General features: G+C 49.4%; 2 protein-coding genes across 2 annotated transcripts in view; both read right to left on the bottom strand.

Annotated features, from left to right (window-relative positions):
• Nucleotides 1–261: 261 nt before the first annotated feature.
• On the bottom strand, nt 262–4849 carry LOC129507281 (kinesin-like protein KIF2A). Its single transcript, XM_055321624.1, has 2 exons — nt 4662–4849; nt 262–952 (listed from the first exon to the last, which is right to left on the bottom strand). Exons 1-2 carry the CDS (start codon nt 4847–4849, stop codon nt 409–411), a joined length of 732 nt encoding a protein of 243 aa, XP_055177599.1. The 3' UTR covers nt 262–408.
• A 1170-nt stretch (nt 4850–6019) lies between these two features.
• LOC129507278 (putative uncharacterized protein FLJ46204) overlaps nt 6020–18954 on the bottom strand; it is a gene marked incomplete at its 5' end in the record, with an annotated part of 20122 nt that continues 7187 nt past the window's right edge. Inside the window, 3 exons of the mRNA XM_055321619.1 lie at nt 6020–6099; nt 8868–9060; nt 18938–18954. The exon at nt 18938–18954 is cut by the window's right edge and continues 148 nt beyond it. Of these exons, the coding sequence (XP_055177594.1) occupies nt 6020–6099; nt 8868–9060; nt 18938–18954 (290 nt within the window). The remainder of the gene's footprint in view (nt 6100–8867; nt 9061–18937) is intronic.

Below are 18954 nucleotides of genomic sequence, written 5' to 3'. Positions count from 1 at the left end.
AGGTATGCATGCACACAAAGGATTTAGAACTGCTCAGTCTTGCTACAAAAATTGAACCAAGTTAAAAGGAAATGCTGTGGCTTCCCCCTACTATTCACCTCTGGATCAAGTTCACAACCTTACTCCATCATACAGAAAATAAAATTGGCAACGGTCTCCAAAAGTAAATCACTCTTTGGGTAAATGAAACAAAATGCTTCAGTTCCCAAATCTCGGTTGTGCCTCCTGGACTAGAAGCATTTTGTAGACAAAGGAGTGTTTCATAAAAGTGAAATGCCATTCAGGTGAAGGGACAAGACATTTTCCACAGACACTTAAAATTTCAAACTCTCAAATGGCCCTTACAGCTGAACCATTGTATGTTACAGCAGTGTGGGTTCTGAGAATCCTTTAGCAGCAAATGCTGATTTAAAGGGCACGGGGTCTCTTCGGGTTGATTTGCTTGCTGGCCTGTTCTTCTTGTGGAGCTGCTCGAAAAGATTTCACTTTATCCCGCAGCTCAGTTAAAATGTCTATTTTTTGCTCAAGAATAGCTTCAAGTTGGGTGGCATATGAATCTACATCATAGTCTACTTCTTCAGTCATCTCTAGGAGAGCCTTTTCATCTTCTAACCATCGAATAGATTCCTGGAACACTGCCCTGTGGTCTTCTACAACTTGTTCTTCCATTTCTACCATTTGTGAGACCACTTCGTGGAAAGTAAACAACTGGGGAGAAACTTCTTCATTTTGTTCACAAAGAAGTTTTAGATCATCTCTCTGAGGGGAACTCCCCACACCCCACTGTGCATCTAAGTCATCAATCTGGTTTGATGGATGGTGCATAATTGGACGGACATCACCAGCAGCATTTGGATCCACAGTCAATTCTTTCACCCTATTTGCATATCTTAATGTATTAAGAGTATTTTCACAGGATGCCATTCCTGGAGAGATTGTGGCAGATTGGATTCTGACTTAGTGAGTTTGGAGTGGGGCCAGAGATTCTGTGTTCCTCACAGGCTGTTGGTGCTGCCGGTTTGAGCCATACCTGGAGTAACAAGGTAGTAGGGAATGATATGCTGCCAACTGTCATCCCGTTACAAATGAGGAAACTGAGTCACAGACCTGTTAGGTCATCACGATAGGATTATGTCTGATTCTAACAGCAGTGTTCTCAGCCATTATGTTGTGCTGCATGCTTGGAGAATCCCAAGGTCCTGGGGAGGAAGGAGGTGGCCATCAGCAAGCAGATGCTGGAGGTGCTCCACCCAATCCCCTCTAGCTTACTGCTTTGCTGCACACCAGCCAACTTTTCCAACTGCCACTACTATATCTTTCTGCCTGAGGGCTCTCGCTTGCCACTGGCACTTGCTCTGGCACCCACAGCAGGTCTGGAGGATTACCACGTCCGATAACTCTGAGGTGCATGCTCCACACTGGCTCACAGAGTTCCCCAGCAGGAGTGAACTATGGCTGCCTGCAATGGTCACTTGCTTGATAACTAGCCCCCCTTCCCTGTCTTGCTCATGCCCCTAACATGGGACCACTTCCCAAATAAACCACTTGTACTGAAAAAAAAAATCTCTGCAGTCATGATGTCTCTTGAGTCCTTTATGCTTTTTTCTAGAGCCACCAGTAGCTGCATAATAGGGCTTCTGAATTGACTTTCTGACTTTGAATATTAATCCAGATTTTGTAACTCTGTGGGAGAGAGGACTGTTTCTTTCTTTTGAGGTGAGGTTTTTCCTTCTAGTCATTTTGCTCAGTGCAGAGTGGCCAGAAAGAAGTTGTATTGGGAAAAGGAGAAAAAGAGAGAGAAAGAAGTTTGAAAGAAGAGAGGAAAAGAAGAGAAAAAAAGAAAAACAGAAGAAAAAGACAAAGAAAAAGAAAGGAAAAAAGGGTGGGGGAAGCAAACAGAAATCGAAAAGAAAAGAAAAGAAAAGAAAAGAAAAAAGAAAAGAAAAGAAAACACCACGGGGGAGTGTCTTCTGATTCTGTATACTTTAAGTCCCTTGACTTCCCCTGTAACATGTCCCTCTAGGTGGTCTTCTGGGGGAGGGGCCTGTTGTGCTGATTTTCAGGTGTTAGCATTTGGGGGAGCTGCTCTCCCTTCTGCCTGGTGCAGGGCTCAGTGGGGGTTATTTAACCCCTGAGGCCCCAGGAAGAACAACCCCAGTGGCGGTGGCAGCTCTGGAGCCCTGGATTCAGCTCCCAGAGTAACTCAGGAGCTCTCTGTGTGCAGGGCCTGGAGGCTACGGGGCAGGGCCGCTGATCTGCTCAGCTGAGGGCAGGAGCGTCCTTGCTGTCCTAGGCCCTCGCAGCCTCTGCCTGTCCCGCGGGGAGGCCGGATCCTGGACTGTGTCCCGGCGCCCTGTGCTCCAGGGCCTGTGCTGTTTATTCCTGCTCACAGCCGCACAGCCGCCTCTGCTGAGCCACCGCCGGAGCCCCTCTGAGCTGCTCCTGGAGCGGAGCAGCCCCCTCCACAGGGAGCCTCTTCCTCTGGTGGAGCCGCATCTGAGCTGCTCCTGGCCGCGCAGACCCCTCCACGCTGAGCCGCTGCCCGAGACCTGCACTCTTCCAGGCACGCAGGTGTCTGTTAGTGTCGCAGGAAGCCCAAGGGCATCCCCGCCCTCCTGGAATCCTGCTCTAACTCCCTGCTGGTGCCTTTCCACCCTGGAAGATTGGTGAAGCTCCTGCTTCTCTGGGCCAGAACTTTCCTGTCCTGGGGGCACTCGCCCCGGCCTTAGCCCAGCACCTCGTGGGGCCCCTCACCCTTGGATGCCTTTTGTTTCTTTATTTCTTTTTTCCAGCCATCCTACCTTGATAGAAGCACGAACTCTTCTCACTGTAGCATTCCAGCTGGTCTCTCTTTAAATCTCAGGTGGAATTCGTAGATTTTCAGAATGATTTGAAGCTTATCTAGGTAATTTGGTGGGGACAGGTGATTTGGGGACCCTACTCTTCTGCCATCTTGCCCCTCCTTCCACTTTCCTATTTCAAACCTTGTCACAGAGACACAGGATAAAGCAGTGTGGTTCTCAGGCTCAGGATGGCTCCGTTGGTTAAGCATCCGACTTCTGACCTCACCCCGGTCTTGATCTCGGGGTTATGAGTTCTAGCCCTGTGCTGGGCTGTGGACGAGTCATGGAGCCTACTTAAACAAACCAAACCCACAGGGGTGTGGTTCTGGCATAAGCTGAAGGAGCAGAAGAGAGAGCCTGGAAGAAAATGCACTCTGATACAGTCAACTGATTTTTTAAACTTAATTTAATTTAAACCCAATTAATTAACAGTATAGTGTAGTATACTTTCAGAGGTAGAATTCAGGGATTCACCAGTTGGAGATAACACAAGGGCTCATGACATCACGTGCCCTCCTTCATGCCTGTCTACCAGCTACCCTGTCCCTCCACTCCACTCCCCTCCCCTCCAGCGACCCTCAGTTTGTTTCCTGTGATTGAGCCCCTTTTTCCTCCATGTCTATTTTCATCTTATTTGCTTTACCTTCCCTTCACAGATGCCCATCTGCTTTGCTTCTTTAATTTCACCTATGAATAAAAACATACGGTAATTTTCTTTCCTGACTGACTTATTTCACTTAACATGATCCCTCGTGTTCTATCCACGTCATTGCAAATGGCAAGATTTCCTTCTCTTTGATAGCTGAGTACCATTCCTATCATCTATCTATCACCTATGACCATCATCTATCTCCCATCCTCTTTATCCATCATGTGTCTGAGGGCACCGAGGCTCCTCCCACAGTGTGGCTACTGTGGACCCTGCTGCTGTGGACATTGGGGTGCAAGTGTCCCGAGTCTCACTGCATCTGTATCTTCCAAGTGAGCTCCAGGCTGTTCACCTGCTCGCAGGGCTGCTCTATGTGTAACTTCCTGAGGAGCCTCCACACTGTTTCCAGGGTGGTTGCACCAGCCCGCGGTCACACCCAAAGTGGAAGAGGGTTGAGTGAGTTTTGCAGGATGTGGTAAAAGTCTGGTCCACATTTCATTTTGCATCCTGTGGGCTCCATTCATTGTCCTTAAATATTTCTGGGGAAGCTGGGTGTTGGGCTCCTTTTCAGTGAGACGTTTCCGAAGCTCACAGGCCTCAGCTGGAGCCTGGAAGGAGGCAGGTGCGGCCCCGTGCGTAGGGACGCCACCTCCTGCACGGCCTCCTGCAGTGCCTGAGCGTCTGGCAGGGGGCGCCCGAGCCCAGGCCCCGCCCAGGGGGCGCACATGCGCAGTATGCCTCGACTGCCTGCACTAACAGGAGCCCCCCTGTGCTGGGGAGGCCTGAGGAGCATGTGGGGCCGTGTCCAAGCTGATGAGCCCCAGCCTCCTCACGACCCGCGGTGAGGCTTCAGGGAGACATTGGGCCGTGTTCACGCTGACAGGAGCCCTGGTCTCCTCAGGACCTGCGGGGAGGCTTCAGGAAGATGTGGGCCCACCCACATCCACGCTGACAGGAGCCCCTGGGCCACCTCAGGACCCGCGGGAAGGCTTCAGGATGATTCGGTGCCGCGTCCACTCTGTCAGGAGCTGCGGGGCCCCTCAGTACATAAGTTGAGGCTTCTGGAAGATGGGGGCCACATCCATGGTGAGAGGAGCCCCGGCCTCCTCAGAACCCGTGGTTTCCCTTCTGGAGAACATGGGGCCACGTCCACACAACAGGACGCTGACCTCCTCAGGACCCCGGTGTAGACTTTGGAATATATGGGGATGTGTCCATGCAGATAGAAGACCCCAGCGTTGTCTGGGCCCATGGTGAGGCCTAAGAAAGATGTGGGGACTGCATCCACACTGACAGGATTCTCCGGCCTCCTCAGGATGCACTGTGAAGGTTTGGGAAGATTTGGGGCCGCGTCCATGCTGACAGATGCCCCCAGCCTCCTCAGGTCTTATGGTGAGGCTTGAGGAAAATGTGGGGCCACGTCAACACTGACAGGACCCCCGTCCTCCTTAGGACCTGCACTTTGGCTTCGGGACATATGGGGCTGTGTCTATGTCTCCACATCTGGAGAGATGTGGCTCTGAGTAAAGGTGCACTAAGAAACATTGTCACAGTTTCAGTATTCCCTCCCCACGATTTGTGAGACCCAATTACTTCCAAACTCCTTTTTCCTCCTTTTTGTTTTGGATGGCAATGCTGCTCTGTGACTGACCTACACAATCAATGACTCAGTAAGTATCACAACAGTTCAACTCTGTGGAGAGAACCCAAGGGTCTTCTGGGGAAGTATGAAGGAGAACTCTGGACTTGCTTGTTTTACTTTCAGAAATCAGCATTAAGGCTCCTGATAGGAAGTTCCAAAGACTGCAGGTAGTACTCTGGGGACATAGAGCGAAACCCGGTGGGGACGGAGCCTGTCTCTGTGCCTGCCATATAGAAGGCCAAATAGACGTCTTTTTGGAATGAATGGGTGTTGAATAAATAGGAGAATCTGTGTATGCTGTGTCTGTTTCAGGTCACTGATTCATACTTAGGGAGAGACATTAATCTAGGGAATGGTTCTCTGAACAAGTCCTGGGAAAATGTATCCTAAGTAATTTTTTTAAAGATTTATTTATTTATTCATTCAGAGAAAGCAAGAGAGAGGCAGAGACACAGGCAGAGGGAGAAGCAGGCTCCATGCAGGAAGCCCGATGTGGGACATGATCCCGGTCTCCAGGATCACACCCCGGGCTGCAGGCAGTGCTAAACCACTGCACCACCAGGGCTACCCTTTTTATTTATTTTTTATTTTTTTATTTTTATTTTTATTTTTTTAAAAATTTGTATTTATTTATGATAGTCACAGAGAGAGGGAGAGAGGCAGAGACATATGCAGAGGGGGAAGCAGGCTACATGCACCGGGAGCCCGATGTGGGATTCGATCCCCGGTCTCCAGGATCGCGCCCTGGGCCAAAGGCAGGCGCCAAACCGCTGCGCCATCCAGGGATCCCAGGGCTACCCTTTAAAAAAAAAGATTTATTTAGTATCCTAAGTTATTTGAAAAGGAGTAATAAGATAGATAAGGAGTTCAGAATTGAGAAAATTATTAAAATCGTTTGAGGAAAGTAAAGGTGTTGATCACGGAAGTGGGTTTCTTGCAATTTACTCGCTTATAGCTTGTATATTCTGAACAGAAAAAAAGAAAGGGAGGAACCCCATGCGCTTGAGGTCATCAATTTCATCTGTAAAAAGGAAATAATACCGCCTGTCCCACAACACTGTTGTGAGGACTAGAAGTGATGGCTGTTGATGTAAAGAGTTGCTAGGTCCAATCACCATAATGTCGCGGCCGGCGCAAGAAGGTCCGGATTCAGGAACCGAGGGCAAGGGGATGAGAAAGAAACAAGAGACTAAAAGTTCATGGGATAGGAGGTTCCATGCAGCTGATGGCTGCAATGGACAAGCTTTATTTTTACACGTAGAGTTTATATAGCCTCTGTAAGCAGGCAGCTTATTTCTTTAAGGACATCTCGCGCCTCTGTAAGCAGGCAGCTTATTTCTTTAAGTACATCTCACGCACAAACATACATTGTTTTTAAGACTGACACCTGTTATTTGTTTAAGCAATAGAGCGTGAATGCCACATTTAGACTAAACAGTGAGGTTTGTTTATTAAGTAATGTCTGCCAAGGTGGTCATGGGTCAGGCCACCTCCTTGCTTACTTTATGGGAACTTGTCTCGATAACATTTTAAAGGAGAAGCAAATTTGTACTTTTACTTCCATAAGGGGGAAGAGCTAGGTGCAGTCCCAGCGGGTTGGCTAGGTATGACAGGAAGCCTTTGCTCAACCTGGAACCTTGCCTCGCACCGCAGGACCGCTCCCAACACCATAAAAATGTAAAAACAACACATTTTATTAATATAGCTACCAATATAGCTGCAATATACTATTTATTTATTTATTTATTTATTTATTTATTTATTTATTTGAGAGAGAGAGAGAGAGAGAGAGAGACAAAGACACAGACAGAGGGAGAAGCAGGCTCCATGTGGGGAGCCTGATGTGGGACTCGATCCTGCGTCTCCAGCATCACACACCGGGCTGAAGGCAGCGCTAAATCGCTGAGCCACCGGGGCTGCCCTGCAATATACTTTAAAAAATATATTTTAATTATTTATGAGAGAGAGAGAGAGAGAGAGAGAGAGAGAGAGGCAGGCTCCATGCAGGGAGCCCGATGTGGGACTCCATCCTGGGTCTCCAGGATCACGCCCTGGGAAGAAGACAGTGCTAAACGGCTGAGCCACCCAGGCTGCCCTTTTTCATGTCTTCTTAAAACACACAATTTGACTTATTTCTAGCAAAGTTTTTTTTAATATTTTTATTTATGATAGTCACAGAGAGAGAGAGAGGGAGGCAGAGACACAGGCAGAGGGAGAAGCAGGCTCCATGCACCGGGAGCCTGACGTGGGATTCAATCCCGGGTCTCCAGGATTGTGCCCTGGGCCAAAGGCAGGCGCTAAACCACTGTGCCACCCAGGGATCCCTCTAGCAAAGTTTTATGTGGGTTGGTGTACTTATCAATTAAAAGCTGTAGGATATGAATCCCAGGCTGCCCCTAAGGGGCATGTTCAGAGCCCTTCCAACTCCTCCAAGTGCAGCCTGGAAACCACCAAGCTGGTCTGAAGCCACATCCACAGCTGTGGGAACCAAGTGCCAGAGGCAGTCACGATTTACTGGATCAGAAACCCAGTTCTCTCCTGAAGCATCGGAGTCAGGGAATTGGTGTTTCTCAGGGCAGGGTGAAAAAACCTTACACGATCAGGATTTCTCTGATCCCAAGAAAAATGCTTAGCGTTTTTTTGTTGATTTCTTTTTTCTCATGTTGCTTGGCTGTTTCTCTTGCCACATTGCCCTACTTCCTTTGGGAATTAGTTCTGGAAAGAAATCACTCACATAATGAAAATGATCTAGAAACTCAGGTTAACAAAATTTTCTAGCCAGTGTGGATATGTGTGTTGCTTTAAGCTGACAGAAGTTTGTTTGCACAAATTAATAACAACTTTTAATAAATGGACTTTACTGTTCACTGCTAAAAAGTCCTGTCAGAGGGGCAAGATGGCTGAAGAGTAGGGTCTCCAAGTCAACTTTCCCCACCAAATTACCTAGTTAACTTTCAAATCATCCTGAAAACCTATGAATTCGGCCTGAGATTTATTTATTTTTTTATTTTTATTCATGATAGGCACACAGTGAGAGAGAGAGAGGCAGAGACACAGGCAGAGGGAGAAGCAGGCTCCATTCACCGGGAGCCTGACGTGGGATTCAATCCCGGGTCTCCAGGATCGCGCCCTGGGCCAAAGGCAGGTGCCAAACCGCTGCGCCACCCAGGGATCCCTCGGCCTGAGATTTAAAGAGAGAACAGCTAGAGTTCGCATTTCTATCAAGGCGGTTCCCACCTGGGCCTCACGTGGACCTGGTGACTGTGGTTCCCACCTGGGCCTCAGCCAGACCTGGTGACTCTAGTCCCCAACTGGGCCTCACCTGGGCCTAGTGGCTCTGGTCCCCATCTGGGCCTCATGTGGACCTGGCGACTGTGGTCTCCACCTTGACCTCACCTGGACCTGGTGACTCTGGTCCCCACCTGGGCCTCACCTGGACATGGTAGCTGTGGACTTCATCTGGACCTGGTGACTGTGGTTCCCACCTGGGCCTCACCGTACCTGGTGACTGGGCTCCTCAGCTACCAATGACTAGGATCCAGGATGGACCCTTAGTTGCTACTGATACTGGGACCATCCCCAGGGTCTCACTTGTTCCTGGTGACTATGGTCCTTGTCTGGGCTGACCTGGCTCATCCTTGGCTCTGATCCTCTCCTGGGCCTCCCCTGCTCTTGCAGGTATGGTCCCCCCTCTCGTGGGTGTGTAGTGTCTATGGTCCCTTCTTGGCCTCACCTGATGGTACTGGGCCACGATATTGGCCCTTTGCAAGGCCAGCAGGGTCTCCGAGTCCTCCTGCATGGTGCTGGAATCCAAACACATCCAAGAATGACGGCGCATGAGAACCTTCCGAGGACACATGTGTCAGGGTGCTCCCCGAGGGCAGGTCCCCCGCTGTCTGACGGGAACCGGAGACAACCCCATAGCCCTGAGGGGCACAGGCTGGGCTGGAACATCACACATGGGCCCTCACTGCCTGTCTGTCACTTGCCCACCTACAGTCCACCTTCCCAGCCACTGTCGTAGGACACGCCTTCATGCTAAGATCATAGAGCGCTCCCACCTCGGTAAAGGAGCACAGGGACAGGGGACCAGGAGGCTCCGGGGAACTGCCGATCTGATGCTCGGGGTGATTTGAATCAATTCGATTCTTTTTGATTTGATTTGATTCGATTCTAATCGATTATTTTCAATTCGATTCCATTTGATTATTTTCGATTCGATTCGATTCGATTATGTTCGATTCAATTCCATTATTTTCGTGTCTATTCGATTCGATTCAATTATTCTCGATTTGATTGGATTATTTTCAATTCGATTCGAGTATTTTGGATTCCTTTCGTGTATTTTCGATTCGATTCAAATATTTTAGATTTGATTTGATTATTTTCGATTCGATTGAAGAATTTTTGGTTCGATTCGAGTATTTTCGATTCCTTTCATGTATTTTCGATTCGATTCGAATATTTTAGATATGATTCGATTATTTTCGATTCGATTCGATTATTTTCAATTTGATTCGAGCATTTTTGATTCCATTCGATTATTTTTGATTTGATATAATAATTTTCAATTCCTTTGGGTTCGTTTCTATTATTTTTGAAGTGTGAATGTGAGTGCGAGTGTGAGTGTGAGTGCGAGTGTGAGTGCGAGTGTGAGTGTGAGTGCGAGTGCGAGTGTGAGTGCGTGTTCGACTGTGAGTGCGAGTTCGAGTGCGAGTGTGAGTAGGAGTGCGAGTGTGAGTGTGAGTTCAAGTGCAAGCGTGAGTGCGATTGCGAGTGAGTGCGAGTGTGATTGTGAGTGCGAGTGTGAGTGCGCGTGCGAGTGTGAGTGCGAGTGTGAGTGTGAGTGCGTGTGTGAGTTCGAGTGCGAGAGTGAGTGGGAGTGAGAGTGTGATTGCGAGTGTGAGTATGAGTGCGAGTGTGAGGGGGTGATTGCGAATTTGAGTGCGAGTGCGTGAGTGCGAGTGTGAGTGCGAGTACGAGTTAGTGCGAGCGTGAGTGCGAGTGTGAGTGCGCGTGTGAGTGTGAGTGCGAGTGTGAGTTCGAGTGCGAGTGTGAGTGGGAGTGAGAGTGTGATTGCGAGTGTGAGTATGAGTGCGAGTGTGAGTGTGATTGCGAATTTGAGTGCGAGTGCGAGTGCGTGAGAGCGAGTGTGAGTTCAAGTGCGAGTGAGTGCGAGTGTGAGTGCGAGTGTGAGTGCGACTGTGAGTGAGTGTGAGTTTGAGTGCGAGTAGGAGTGAGTGCGAGTGTGACTGCGAGTGTGAGTGCGCGTGTGAGTGTGAGTGTGAGTGCGAGTGTGAGTCCGAGTGCGAGTGTGAGTGGGAGTGAGAGTGTGATTGCGAGTGTGAGTGCCAGTGCGAGTGTGAGTGTGAGTGGGAGTGTGTGAGTGCGAATTTGAGTGCGAGTGCGAGTGCCTGAGTGCGAGTGTGAGTGCAAGTGCGAGTGAGTGCGAGTGTGAGTGCGAGTGCGAGTGAGTGCGAGTTCGAGTTTGAGTCCGAAGGCGTGTGTGAGTGCGAGTGTGAGTGGGAGTGTGAGTGCGAGTGCGAGTTTGATTGCGAATGCGAGTGTGTGAGTGTGAGTGTGAGTGCGAGTGCGAGTGAGTACGAGTGTGAGTGCGAGTGTGGTTGCGAGTGTGAGTGCGAGTGTGAGTACCAGTGTGAGTGCGAGAGTGAGTGTGAGTGCGAGAGTGAGTGTGAGTGCGAGTGTGAGTGTGAGGGTGAGTGCGAGTGCGAGTGTGAGCGCGAGTTTGAGTGTGAGTGTGAGTGCGATTTTGAGTGTGAGTGCGAGTGTGAGAGTGAGTGCGAGAGTGAGTGTGAGTGTGTGAGTTCGAGTGTGAGTGCGAGTGCGAGTGCGAGTGTCAGTGTGAGTGCGAGTGTGAGTGTGTGAGAGCGAGAGTGAGTGTGAGTGTGTGAGTGCGAATGCGAGTGTGAGAGTGAATGCGAGTGTGAGTGTGTGAGTGCGAGTATGAGTGTGAGTGCGAGTGCGAATGCGAGTGTCATTGCGAGAGTGAGTGTGAGTGCGAGTGTGAGTGTGAGTTTGTGTGTGAGTGCGACTTTGAGTGTGAGTGCGAGTGTGAGTGTGTGAGTTCGAGTGTGAGTGTGATTTTGAGTGCGAGTGTGAGTGTGAGTTCGAGTGTGACTGTGAGTTTCAGTGAGAGTGTGAGTGTGAGTGCGAGTATGAGTGTGAGTGCGAGTGCGAGGGTGAGTGTGAGTGTGTGAGTGCGAGTGCGAGGGTGAGTGTGAGTGTGTGAGTGCGAGTGCGAGTGTGAGTGTGAGTGCGAGTGTGAGTGTGAGAGTGTGTGCGAGTGTGAATGTAAGTGTGAGTGCGACTGTGAGTGCAAGTGTGAGTGTGAGGGTGAGTGCGAGAGTGAGTGCGAGTGCGTGTGCGAGCGTGAGTGTGAGTGCGAGTGTGAGGGCAAGTGTGAGTGTGCGAGAGTGAGTGTGAGTGTGAGTGTGTGTGCGAGTGTGAGTGCGAGTGTGAGTGTGAATGTGTGAGTTTGAGTGCGATATGAGTGTGAGTGCGAGTTTGTGTGAATGCGATTGCGAGTGTAAGTGCGAGTGCGAGTGTGAGTGTGAGTGCGAGTGTGAGAGTGACTGCGAGTGCGAGGGTGAGTGTGAGTTTGTGAGAGCGAGTGTGAGTGTGAGTGGGAGTGTGAGTGTGAGTGCGAGTGTGAGAGTGAGTGCGAGTGTGAATGTTAGTGTGAGTGCGAGTGTGAGTGTGCGTGTGAGTGCGAGTGTGAGTGTGTGAGTGCGAGTTTAAGTGTGAGTGCGAATGTGAGTGTGAGTGCGAGTGTGAGTGTGTGAATGCGAGCGTGTGAGTGTTAGTGCAAGTGTGAGTGTGTGAGTGCGAGTGTGTGAGGGCGAGTGCGAGTGTGAGTGCGAGTGTGAGTGTGTGAGTGCGAGTGTGAGTGTGAGTGCGAGTGCGAGTGCGAGAGTGAGTGTGAGTGCAGGTGTGAGTGTGAGATTGAGTGTGAGTGCGAGTGTGAGTGTGAGTGCGAGTGCGAGTGTGAGTGTGTGAGTGCGAGTTTAAGTGTGAGTGCGAGTTAAAGTGTGAGTGCGAGTGCGAGTGTGAGTGCGAGTGTGACTGTGAGTGTGAGTGCCACTCTGAGTGTGAGTGCGAGAGGGAGTGTGAGTGTGAGTGCGAGTGGAGTGTGAGTGCGAGTGTGAGTGCGAGTGTGAGTGTGTGAGTGCGAGTGCGAGTGTGAGTGTGTGAGTGCGAGTGTGAGTACGAGTGTGAGTGCGAGAGTGAGTGTGAGTGCGAGTGTGAGTTTGAGTGTGAGTGCGAGTTTGAGTGTGAGTGCGAGTATGAGTGTGTAAGTGCGAGTATGAGTGTGAGTGCGAGTGTGAGTGTGAGTGTGAGTGTGTTTGAGTGCGAGTGTGAGTGTGAGAGCGAGTGTGAGAGTGAGTGCGAGTGTGAGGGTGAGTGTGAGTGTGAGTGTGTGAAATTGAGTGTGAGTGTTAGTGTGAGTGCGAGAGTGAGTGCGAGTGTGAGTGCGAGTGCGAGTGCCTGTGCGAGTGTGAGGGTGAGTGCGAGTGCGAGCGTGAGTGCGAGTGCGAGTGTGAATGCGAGTGCGAGTGTGAGTGCGAGTTCGAGTGTGAGGGCAAGTGGAGTTTGAGTGCGATTGCGAGTGCGAGAGTGATTATGAGTGCTAGTGCGAGTGTGAGTGCGAGTGCAAGTGTGAGTGCGAGTGGAAGTTTGAGTGCGAGTGAGAGTGCGAGTGTGAGTGTGAGTGCGAGTGCAATTTTTTTATTTTTTTATTTTTTTTGGTTTTTTGTTTGTTTTGCTTTTTTTTCTTTTTGTTTTTTTTTTGTTTTTTTGTGAGTGAGATTTTGAGTGCGAGTGCGAGTTCGAGTGTGAGTGTGAGTGTGAGTTCGAGTGTGAGTGCGAGTGTGAGTGTGAGTGTGACTGTGAGTGCGAGTACGAGCAAGAGTGCAAGTTTGAGTGTGAGTGCGAGTGCGCAGGTTCGAGTGTGAGTGCGAGTGTGAGTGTGAGTGCGAGTGTGAGTGCGAGTGTGAGTGCGAGGGTGAGTGTGACTGTGAGTGCGAGTGTGAGTGCGGGTGCGAGCAAGTGTGCAAATTTGAGTTGGAGTGCGAGTGCGCGAGTTCGAGTGTGAGTGCGAGCGTGAGTGTGAGTACGAGTGTGAGTGCGAGTGCGAGTGTGAGTGCGAGTGTGAGTGTGAGTGCGAGTGTGAGTGCGAGTGTGAGTGCGAGTGGGAATGTGAGTGCGAGTGTGAGTGCGAGTGTGAGTGCGAGTGTGAGTCTGAGTGTGAGTGCGATTGCGAATATGAGTGCGAGTGCGAGTGTGAGTGTGAGTGCAAGTGCTAGTGTGAGTGCGAGTGCGAGTTCGAGTGTGAGTGTGAGTGCGAGTGCCTGTGTGAGTGTGAGGGTGAGTGCGAGTGCGAGCGTGTTTTGTTTTTTTTTTGGTATTTTTTTTTTTTTTTTTTTTTTGCGAGTGCGATTTTGAGTGCGAGTGCGAGTGCGAGTGTGAGTGTGAGTGCGAGTGCCTGTGTGAGTGTGAGGGTGAGTGCGAGTGTGAGCGTGTTTTGTTTTTTTTTTGGTATTTTTGGTTTTTTTTGTTTTTTTTTTGTTTTTTTGCGAGTGCGATTTTGAGTGCGAGTGCGAGTTCGAGTGCGAGTGTGAGTGCGAGTGTGAGTGTGAGTGCGAGTGTATGTGTGAGTGTGAGGGTGAGTGCGAGTGCGAGCGTGAGTGCGAGTGCGAGTGTAGGTGTGAGGTAGAGTGCAAATTTTTTTATTTTTTTATTTTTTTATTTTATTTTATTTTTGTTTTTTTTTGTTTTTTTGCGAGTGCGATTTGAGTGCGAGTGCGAGTTCGAGTGCGAGTGTGAGTGTGATTGCGAGTGCGAGTGTGAGTGTGAGTGCGAGTGTGAGTGCGAGTGCAATTTTTTTTATTTTTTTTTGTTTTTTTGTTTTTTTTTTGTATTTTTGTTTTTTTTTGGTTTTTTGCGAGTGCGATTTTGAGTGCGAGTGCGAGTTCGAGTGCGAGTGTGATTGCGAGTGCGAGTGTGAGTGTGAGTGCAATTTTTTAATTTTTTTATTTTTTATTTTTTTTTTGTTTTTTTTGTGTTTTTTTTTGTTTTTTTTTTTGCGAGTTCGAATTTGAGTGCGAGTGCGAGATCGAGTGCGAGTATGAGTGCGAGTGCGAGTGTGAGTGTGAGTGCGAGTGCCTGTGCGAGTGTGAGTGTGAGTGTGGGTGCAATTTTTTTATTTTTTTATTTTTTTTGTTTTTTTTTGTTTTTTGCTTTTTTTGTGTTTTTTTCTGTTTTTTTTGTTTTTTTGCGAGTTCAAATTTGAGTGCGAGTGCGAGATCGAGTGCGAGTATGAGTGCGAGTGCGAGTGTGAGTGTGAGTGCGAGTGTCTGTGCGAGTGTGAGGTTGAGTTCGAGTTCGAGCGTGAGTGCGAGTGCGAGTGTGAATGCGAGTGCGAGTGTGACTGCGATTTCGAGTGTGAGGGCAAGTGGGAGTTTGAGTGCGAATGCGAGTGCGAGAGTGAGTATGAGTGCTAGTGTTAGTGTGAGTGCGAGTGCAAGTGTGAGTACTAGTGGAAGTTTGAGTGCGAGTGAGAGTGCGAGCATGAGTGTGAGTGCGAGTGTTTGTGCGAGTGCAATTTTTTTATGTTTTTATTTTTTTGTTTTTTTCGCTATTTTTTGCTTTTTGTTTTTTTGTTTTTTTTTGTTTTTTTGTGAGTGAGATTTTGAGTGTGAGTGCGAGTTCGAGTGTGAGTTCGAGTGTGAGTGTGAGTGCGAGTGCAATTTTTTTATTTTTTTATTTTTTTGTTTTTTTGTTTTTTTTTTTTTTTTTTTTTTTGTTTTTTTTTTTTTGTTTTTTTGAGAGTGCGAATTTGAGTGCGAGTGCGAGATCGAGTGCGAGTGCGAGTGTGAGTGTGAGTGCGAGTGCCTGTACGAGTGTGAGGGTGAGTGCGAGTGCGAGCGTGAGTGCGAGTGCGAGTGTGAATGCGAGTGCGAGTGTGAGTGCGAGTCGAGTGTGAGGGCAAGTGGGAGTTTGAGTGCGATTGCGAGTGCGAGAGTGATTATGAGTGCTAGTGCGAGTGTGAGTGCGAGTGCAAGTGTGAGTGCGAGTGGAAGTTTGAGTGCGAGTGAGAGTGCGAGTGTGAGTGTGAGTGCGAGTGTGAGTGCAAGTGTGAGTTCGAGTGCAATTTTTTTTATTTTTTTTTTTTTTTGCTTTTTTTTGTTTTTTTTTTGCTTTTTTTTGTTTTTTTGCGAGTGCGATTTTGAGTGCGAGTGCGAGTTCGAGTGCGAGCGTGTGTGTGAGTGCGAGTGTGAGTGTGAGTTCGAGTGCCTGTGCGAGTGTGAGGGTGAGTGCGAGTGCGAGCGTGAATGCGGGTGCGAGTGGTGAGGGCAAGTGGGAGTTTGAGTGCGATTGCGAGTGCGAGAGTGAGTATGAATGCTAGTGCGAGTGTGAGTGCGAGTGCGAGTGTGAGTGCGAGTGTGAGCAAGAGTGCAAGTTTGAGTTTGAGTGCGAGTTCGTGAGTTCGAGTGGAGTGCGAGTGTGTGAGTGCGAGTGTGAGCGTGAGTGCGAGTGTGTGTGTGAGTGCAGGTGTGAGTGTGAGTGCGAGTGTGAGTGCGAGTGTGAGTGCGAGTGCAATTTTTTTATTTTTTATTTTTTTTGTTTTTTTTGTTTTTTTTTTGTTTTTTGTTTTTTCTTTTTTTTTGTTTTTTGCGAGTGCGATTTTGAGTGCGAGTGCGAGTTCGAGTGCGAGTGTGAGTGCGAGTGCGAGTGTAGTGTGAGTGCGAGTGCCTGTGCGAGGGTGTGGGTGAGTGCTAGTGCGAGCGTGATTGAGAGTGCGAGTGTGAATGCGAGTTCGAGTGTGAGTGCGAGTTCAAATGCGAGTGTGAGTGTGAGGGGAAGTGGGAGTTTGAGTGCGATTGCAAGTGCGAGAATGAGTGTTAGTGCTAGTGCGAGTGTGAGTGCGAGTGCAAGTGTGAGTGCGAGTGGAATTTGAGTGCCAGTGAGAGTGCGAGTGTCAGTGCGAGTGTCAGTGCGAGTGCGAGTGTGAGTGTCAGTGTGAGTGTGAGTGCGAGTGTGAGTGCGAGTGCGAGCAAGAGTGAGTTTGAGTGCGAGCGCGAGTGTGTGAGTGCGAATGTGAGTGCGAGTGCGAGTGAGTGCGAGTGTGAGTGCGAGCGCGAGTGCGTGAGTGCGAATGTGAGTGCGAGTGTGAGTGCGAGTGCGAGTGTGAGTGCGAGTGCGAGTGTGAGTGCGAGTGTGAGTTGGAGTGTGAGTGCGAGTGAGAGTGTGAGTGTGAGTGCGAGTGTGAGTGCGAGTGCAATTTTTTTATTTTTTTTTTGTTTTTTTTGTTTTTTTTGTTGTTTGTTTTTTTTTTGTTTTTTTTTGTTTTTTGCGAGTGCGATTTTGAGTGCGAGTGTGATTGCGAGTGCGAGTGGAGTGCGAGTGTGAGTGTGAGTGCGAGTGTGAGTGCAATTGCAAGCAAGAGTGCAAGTTTGAGTGTGAGTTTGAGTGCGTGAGTTCGAGTGTGAGTGGGAGTGTGAGAGTGCGAGTGTGAGTGCGAGTGTGATTGCGAGTGTGAGTTCGAGTGTGAGTGTGAGTGAGAGTGTTAGTGTGATTGCGAGTGTGAGTGCGAGTGTTAGTGCGAGTGCAATTTTTAATTTTTTTTTTTTTTTTTTTTTTTTTTTTGTTTTTTTGTTTTTTTGTTTTTTTGCGAGTGCGATTTTGAGTGCGAGTGCGAGTTCGAGTGCGAGTGTGAGTGCGAGTGCGAGTGTGATGCGAGTGCGAGTGTGAGTGCGAGTTCGAGTGTGATGGCAAGTGCGAGTTTGAGTGCAATTGCGAGTGCGAGAGTGAGTATGAATGCTAGTGCGAGTGTGAGTGCTAGTGCGAGTATGAGTGCGAGCAAGAGTGCAAGTTTGAGTTTGATTGCGTAGTGCGTGAGTGTGAGTGCGAGTGCGAGTGTGAGTGCGAGTGCGAGTGTGAGTGTGAGTGTGAGTGTGAGTGTGAGTGCGAATGCGAGTGAGTGCGAGTGTGAGTGCGAGTGTGAGTGCGAGTGTGCGTGCGAGTGCGAGTGAGTGCGAGTGCGAGTGCGAGTGTGAGTGCGAGTGTGAGTGTGAGTGCGAGTGTGAGTGCGAGTGCGAGTGGGAGTGCAGGTGTGAGTGTGAGTGCGAGTGTGAGTGCAAGTGCGAGCAAGAGTGCAAGTTTGAGTGTGAGTTTGAGTGCGTGAGTTTGAGTGTGAGTGCGAGTGTGAGTGTGAGTGCGAGTGTTTGTGCGAGTGCGAGTGTGAGTGCGAGTGTGAGTTCGAGTGTGAGTGTGAGTGACAGTGTGATTGTGAGTGCGAGTGTGAGTGCGAGTGTGAGTGCGAGTGCAATTTTTTTTGTTTTTTTTTGTATTTTGGTTTTATTTGTTTTTTTTTGTTTTTTTTGCGAGTGCGATTTTGAGTGCCAGTGCGAGTTCGAGTGCGAGTGTGAGTGCGAGTGCGAGTGTGAGTGTGAGTGCGAGTGCCTGTGCGAGTGTGAGGGTGATTGCGAGTTCGAGCGTGAGTGCGAGTGCGAGTGTGAATGCGAGTGCGAGTGTGAGTGCGAGTTCGATTGTGAGGGCAAGTGGGAGTTTGAGTGCGATTGCCAGTGCGAGAGTGAGTGCGAGTTCGAGTGCGAATGTGAGTGTGAGTTCGAATGTGAGTGCGAGTCTGAGTGTCAATGCATGTGAGTGCGAGTGCGAGTGTGAGTGCGAGTGTGAGTGTGAGTGCGAGTGCGTGAGTTCGAGTTTGAGTGCGAGTGTGAGTGTGAGTGCGAGTGTGAGTGTGAATGCGAGTGTGAGTGCGAGTGCGAGCAAGAGTACAAGTTTGAGTGTGAGTGCGAGTGCGTGAGTTCGAGTGTGAGTGTGAGTGCGAGTGCGAGTGCGAGTGCGATTGCGAGTTTGAGTGCGAGGGTGAGTGTGAGTGCGAGAGTGAGTGGGAGTGTGAGTGCGAGTGTGAGTGCGAGTGTGAGTGCGAGTGCGAGCAAGAGTACAAGTTTGAGTGTGAGTGCGAGTGCGTGAGTTCGAGTGTGAGTGCGAGTGTGAGTGCGAGTGCGAGTGTGAGTGCGAGTGCGAGTGCGATTGCGAGTGTGAGTGCGAGGGTGAGTGTGAGTGCGAGAGTGAGTGGGAGTGTGAGTGCGAGTGTGAGTGCGAATGTGAGTGCGAGTGTGAGTGCGAGTGTGAGTGCGAGTGCAATTTTTTTTTTTGTTTTGTTTTTGTTTTTTTTTGCGAGTGCGATTTTGAGTGCGAGGGCGAGTTGGAGTGCGAGTGTGAGTGCGAGTGTGAGTTCGAGTGCACGCAAGAGTGCAAGTTTGAGTTTGTGTGCGAGTGCGTGATTTCGAGTGTGAGTGCGAGTGTGAGCGTGATTGCGAGTGTGTGTGTGAGTGCAGGTGTGAGTGTGAGTGCGAGTGTGAGTGCGAGTGTGAGTTCGAGTGCAATTTTTTTTATTAATTTATTTTTTTTGTTTTTTTGTTTTTTGTTTTTTTTGTTTTTTTTTTGTTTTCTTGCGAGTGCGATTTGAGTGCGAATGCGAGTTCGAGTGCGAGTGTGAGTGCGAGTGCGAGTGTGAGTGCGAGTGCCTGTGCGAGGGTACGGGTGAGTGCGAGTGCGAGCGTGATTGAGAGTGCGAGTGTGAATGCGAGTTCGAGTGTGAGTTCGAGTTCAAGTGCGAGTGTGAGTGTGAGGGCAAGTGGGAGTTTGAGTGCGATTGCAAGTGCGAGAATGAGTGTGAGTGCTCGTGCGAGTGCTCGTGCGAGTGCTCGTGCGAGTGCGAGTGTGGGTGCGAGTGCGAGTGTGAGTGTCAGTGTGACTGTGAGTGCGTGTGT

The sequence above is a fragment of the Nyctereutes procyonoides genome, unplaced genomic scaffold (genome assembly GCF_905146905.1).
Source record: "Nyctereutes procyonoides isolate TBG_1078 unplaced genomic scaffold, NYPRO_anot_genome, whole genome shotgun sequence".
Classification (NCBI taxonomy): domain Eukaryota; kingdom Metazoa; phylum Chordata; class Mammalia; order Carnivora; family Canidae; genus Nyctereutes; species Nyctereutes procyonoides.
The sequence above is the reverse complement of the archived record's forward strand: the minus strand, read 5'-3'. Positions and strand labels throughout refer to the sequence as shown.